The following is a 5,942-nucleotide window of genomic DNA, read 5'->3' on the forward strand; positions in this document are numbered from 1 at the left end:
ACATCAATCACTGTCACCGCAACCACCATTATAAATCATCTCCACTATCACTAACAAACATAAATGTTTTTTCTCAATCAAATAATAATTTTGTTGTATTAAATTACATACTTTTATAATATAAAATGAATTTTTTATTTAAATTTTATTTTTTATTTTATTATAAATACAAATAATTTTTTTTTACACATTCAAATGTTGAAAAACAAACAGTCTTAATCATTCAGTTTTCAGATCTAGAAACAACATCTTAATCATTCAAATTCAGACGTCTGAATCTTAAAAAGAAAAAAAAATGCAGCCTAAATGAGTAGAATAAACGTGGAAATTACCATGGCTAAATAATTTATACATGATTAATTGATGAACTTAGTCACTGCTGATTAATTGATGAACTTAGTCACTGCTACATCAACTCTATTGCACATGATGCCAGAACTCTATTACATTGTTACAAAGGAACAAGAATCAAGACAGATAAAAAAACAACACACAGTAATGCTGAAAGAATTAGTAATGAATAGAGAGGACTTGAATTAGCAATGAATAGAGAGGACTACCACTGCACCTATTCGGATTTGTTTCCCTTCGTCGACAACTTTCTCTTCATTCTACAGAACGGTCCAACTGTTCGATCCATTATGTACATATAGATGACTTGGCTCCAGGACTTATAAGAATCTAAGTTTTCGTAGTATTCTGGTGCAATCTCCTTCACCTTGTAGAGCTTGCTTCCTGGAATTCTTGGAAAGTCATGGTGCTCGTTGTGGTATCCTACACTCCAAGTCATAAGGTTAAGGGGACCGTAGTAGGAGTATGTCTCCTGCTCGGGCTTAAAGACATAATGCTCGGAGATGAAGTGACCAGCCATTGGGTGCATCCCGCCCCCAACGAACGTGGATAGGATTAGATAACCTAGCGATTTCCAGCCCCAGAAGTAAACCATAGCTCCATCGAGGGATATCTGGATGGTAAAATTAACGAACTCCCACACACCAGGTGGTTTAGGTTTGAGAAAAAGAGGCCTGAAAGCATAAAAGAAAAGTTGGAGAATGACCCATATAGATTTTGCAAGAACATTTTTGACGACATGTGCTTCAGCAAGGCTCGGGATGTCCATATCAATTCCATCAACTCCTTGGAAGCGATGGTGCTCGAGGTGATACTTTTGGAAGGTAACAGACATGGGCACACCAACGGGAAGGTTGGCAAAAATTCCAAGCCAACGGTTGTAGACCGGAGTAGAGAAAGCGAGGTTGTGACTGAGTTCATGAATGGCCAGGAAGAGATTGTGGTTCAGAAAAGAGCCAAAAAAGTACGCGACTATCAATATCTTCAGCCATGTTGCATCATGGAGGAAGGTAGCAGTCCAAAGCTGAAGCAAAACAACTCCTAATATCTGCAGAAGCAGAAGTTGTGGTCAGTAAAACGAACATTTGAGAGATGGAGAAGTTTTATTAGTCTTCATCTTCAAGATTACATACAACTTCATGCATAGCTAATATTTGAAAAGAATACACAGTGAGCACTCACTCGACGATTTTTCTGCTAAGATGAGCAAATAAATGATATTGAGTTCTTAAATGAAAATATTGCTGCCAAAATAGTTATCTCAAAAAGTTCTATGTTCTTATAGCCTTGAATACCAAATAACTTTTCTTTACCATTACAGCAACAACAGCATACCCAATGTAATTCCACAAATTGGGTATGGGAGGGGTAGAGTGTACGCAGACCTTACCCCCTACCTTATGGAGGTAGAGAGGCTATTTCCTAAAGACCCTCGGCTCAAGTGCATCAAATCAAAATATTTGTGAATGAGGAAATACAGCAATGAAGAAAACATGACAACTAATAACAACAACAACAACAAACCCAGTGTATTCCCACATAGTGGGGTCTGGAGAGGGTAAGATGTACGCAGTCCATACCACTACCTCCAAAGAAGTAGAAAGGATGTTTCCGATAGACCCCCGGCTCAAGAAAAGGAATAATAAACAAATCCATAATAAAGCATGGAACAAGATGTCTTAGCAAGAATAATACACCCACCAAGTAATACCCTACACTAGCGACCCAAAATGATACTAGCCTTCTATCCTAATTCGCGTCCTCCAGATCTTCCTATCTAGGGTCATGTCCTCAGTACGTTGTAACTGCTCCATGTCCCGCCTAATCACCTTTTTCCAGTACTTCTTCGGCTTACCCCTACCCCGCTACGAATCGGGGCATCCGTGCCCCTCCTCATCACGTGTCCGAACCATCTCAGTCGGACTTCCCGCATCTTGTCCTCCACCGAAGTCACTCCAACCTTCTCCCGGAGAGTCTCATTCCGAACTCTATCACCCCTAGTTAGCCCACACATCCAACGCAACATCCGCATTTTCACCACCTTCATTTTTTGAATGTGGGAGTTCTTGACTGGCCAACACTCCGCTCCATACAACATGGCCGGACGAACTGCCACCTTGTAGAATTTGTCTTTAAGTTTGGGCGACACCTTCTTGTCACACAACACTCTCGATGCGAGCTTCCACTTCATCCATCCCGCCCCAATACGGTGTGAGACATCCTCGTCAATCTCACCGTTCCCCTGAATCATGGACCCGAGATACTTGAAACTATCCCTCTTATACAAAAAAGAAATACAAAGCATATAGAAAAGAAACAGTAACATGAAGTTAAAGACCATCCAACAAATTAAAAAAAAATCTATTGGTATTTTTGAGAACGAAATCTATTGGTACTTAAAAAATCTAGTAAGCACCAATCAGTTTCTTTCATCAGTTCTTCATATTTTAGTCAGATTCAATAACTACTAATTTCAAAAATAACATCTCCTGTTGTCCTACCAACGAATCTAGTTAGGACGGTTTAACTGCATATGCATAAAAGAGTAAATGGTTATGACATGGCCAAGCCATAGTCACAGGAATTTTCTATTGTCACAATCATTTAAGCTGGCTAAGAAAAGACATCTGGAACAACAAGCATAACATATATGTACTTTGTAACATTATCAAAAAAATATATTGGACTTTGTAGACAAGGAATTTGATATTAAGATTGTGTAAATAAGCCAAAGTGTCTAGAGCAAGAAAAAGTGCTTCTACTCAACAGATAGATTCAACCGAGTATATGACAAGTCTCATGTTCCATACAGTTTAGGTCAATCTTTCACCATCCATTTCATCAACACTCAGAAAACATAAAATTACAAAGCATTAATCTCTTGTAAAACTATGAAATGACACAAGGAAAACGAGATAGATATGGAGACGAATCACGCGAATCTCATTGCCGAGTTTTGGTCCCAACAAGTATGACAATCATTTGAAGAAAAAATTATTTTATGAGCAATCCAGAGAAGAGTTTGACCAAATGAACTCGATCCTGATAAAGGCAACATTCTTCTTATTTTTCAGGAAAAGAGAGAAAGAAAGAATACTAAATCACCTTTACAGAAAGAAGAAAAGTTTGAACCGCAACTATGTGTTTCTTTCCTTTTTGTTTTTTTCCACCCAGTGTCCGCCAATCTCATAAAGGCCCGACTAAATCCAGATACACATAAGGAAGTCCCACATTGGGGGTAAAGTGTTATCCATACCAGGGACTTAAACCCCACTTCTCTAGGCTCAAAACACTACTATATGTTTGACAATTGAGTCATCTGATTCAGGAAATAAAAATTAAAAATTCCTTCATAGAAAAAGCTAAAAGGATTCCAATTCATAGAGAATTCCTTTACCCCTAAATCTTAAAAATAATGCCTAATCCAAGGAAAAAACTAAAACCCACAATTCTATTTGACCAAAATCCTTGAAAACACAATGAAGCATACACATATACATTTCAAAAAGAAACAAAAATCCATCAATTGGGAGCCCCAAACCAAGAATACTACAAAGATTCAAACTTTAAACCCCCAACTTTATCCAAGACCTAAGACAACCCATGAAGCAAAAACAATAACACAGCAAATTCATACTACATGAAGATCCGGATTCGTGCACGGAAGCCGCACATTAAACTCTTCCAAACAAAGGCGACTCTATACTTGGGGCTCAAATTCAACATCTCTAGGCTCAAACACTACTATGTATCTCACAATTGAATTCTCTGATTCAGGCAGCAAATTCCTTCAGAGAAAAAGTTAAAAGAATTCCAGTTCAAATAAATTTACCCCTAAATCTTGACTGTAATGCCTGATGCAAATAAAACGCCAAAACTCACAATGCACAATGAAGCATACACGAATACATTTCAAAAAGAAACAAAATGCCATCACATGAAAAAACAAAACCCAGAATAATGCTGATTCAGGCAGCAAATTCCTTCAGAGAAAAAGCTAAAAGGATTCCAGTTCAAATAAATTTACCCCTAAATCTTGACAATAATGCCTAAAGCAAACAAAAAGCCAAAACCCACAATTCTTGAAAGCACAATGAAGCATACACAAATGGCCATAACATGAAAAAACAAAACCAATAACAGCCCCCCCCCCCCCCACCACCTAATAAAGAAATAGATCTTGGGTCTAACTCAACCCCAAAAGCTGGCCCATGAGGGGAGTATTGCCCAAAAATCATATAAGGAGACCAAGGACCGTTTAACCCACCGATGTGGGACTCTAACACCACCCAACAACAACACATTATCCCAAAACCAAGATTACTATAAAGATTCAATCTTTAAATCCCCCATCCCCACCAACATTATCCCAAAACTAAGAATACTACAATGATTCATTCTTTAACCACCCCACCCCACCCCCAGCTGCCACCACCACCACCTTGATTATCCCAAAACCAAGAATGCTACTATAAAGATCTATGTTGTCCAGACTCTTCAAAAATGTCAACAGATGCGTGTTGGATTTACCAAAGCTAGTGTATTTTTGGAGAATCCGATACGGGTGAGGCATCAAAAGTGAGGAGTCCGCGCAACTTAGATAAAGATTCAATCTTAAACCACCATCACCACTAACATTATCTCCAAACCAAGAATACTTTAAAGATTCAATATTTAACACCCCCACCCACCCACCCACCCCCAAATCACACACACACCACCGCCAACATTATTCCCAAAACCAAGAATACAATAATACAAAGAAACAATCTTTAACACCCCCCGCCAACAATCTTTAACACCCCCCGCCAACATTATCCCAGATCTAACACAACCAACAAATTCAAATGAATAACAGAATAAATTCAAATTCAATAATACCTTGAGAAAGGCAAAAGGGTCAGGGCCGAAGAGATGTTTGATTTGAGGGTACTGAGAGAGGATCTGTCTTCTTCGTGAAGCATGAGGTTCATCTGTATATGACCAAAAAAAATCATTAGCCATTCTTACTCCTTCTTCCTCTTCTCTCTTTTCCCCTTCAAATCCCATTTCTCCTTTCTTTCTCGTCACGGCCTTTCTGCCTTTCTGCCTTTCTGTTTTCTGTTTTTTTGCGTGTGATATTCTCTTGATTTCTCTTTTTGGTATATGCTTTTGATCAGCTAAATTAGCGGGGTTGTTTTACATTTAAATTTGGACACACTCTTTCTTCCCTTTATTTTACTTTATCATGTTTCACCTTTTGAAAATTCATTTAATTAATGATTAAAGCTATATTAAATTAAATTAAATTAATATTTTATATTTTATATTTAAAATTTAAATATTTAAAAATTTATAAAAAAAATTAATTTTAAAATATTTATCAAAATTTATGTATTTAGATTCTTGAAAAGTATAATGTAACAAGTAAAAGTGAACTCACAAAGTAATAATAAGAGTTGGATTAAATAATGACAATTTTGTGAAATTGGGTCGGCATAAGGAGCAGGATGATCGATATCCCTCTTCCTATTATCAAAAGATCGGAATTAAATTTGCAAAATTAAAAAAGAATTTCTCTCAAGGCAAATTTAATGTCACTCTCGGACATG

The 5,942-nt window shown here is 37.4% G+C and overlaps 1 protein-coding gene across 1 annotated transcript; it reads right to left on the reverse strand.

The window, feature by feature from the left end:
* Positions 1 to 356: 356 nt before the first annotated feature.
* Positions 357 to 5,573, reverse strand: LOC107845766 (sphingolipid delta(4)-desaturase DES1-like). The gene is made up of 2 exons (XM_016690244.2): positions 5,233 to 5,573; positions 357 to 1,399 (listed from the first exon to the last, which is right to left on the reverse strand). Exons 1-2 carry the CDS (start codon positions 5,398 to 5,400, stop codon positions 569 to 571), a joined length of 999 nt encoding a protein of 332 aa, XP_016545730.1. The 5' UTR covers positions 5,401 to 5,573; the 3' UTR covers positions 357 to 568.
* Positions 5,574 to 5,942: the final 369 nt, after the last annotated feature.

The sequence above is a fragment of the Capsicum annuum genome, chromosome 10 (assembly GCF_002878395.1).
Source record: "Capsicum annuum cultivar UCD-10X-F1 chromosome 10, UCD10Xv1.1, whole genome shotgun sequence".
NCBI lineage: Eukaryota > Viridiplantae > Streptophyta > Magnoliopsida > Solanales > Solanaceae > Capsicum > Capsicum annuum.

Coding starts and splice junctions, on each gene's coding strand:
- LOC107845766 (XM_016690244.2), bottom strand. CDS start 5,400: ATGGGATTTGAAGGGGAAAAGAGAGAAGAGGAAGAAGGAGTAAGAATG. Junction 1,400..5,232: donor ACCCTTTTGCCTTTCTCAAG/GTATTATTGAAT, acceptor CTGCTTCTGCAG/ATATTAGGAGTTGTTTTGCT.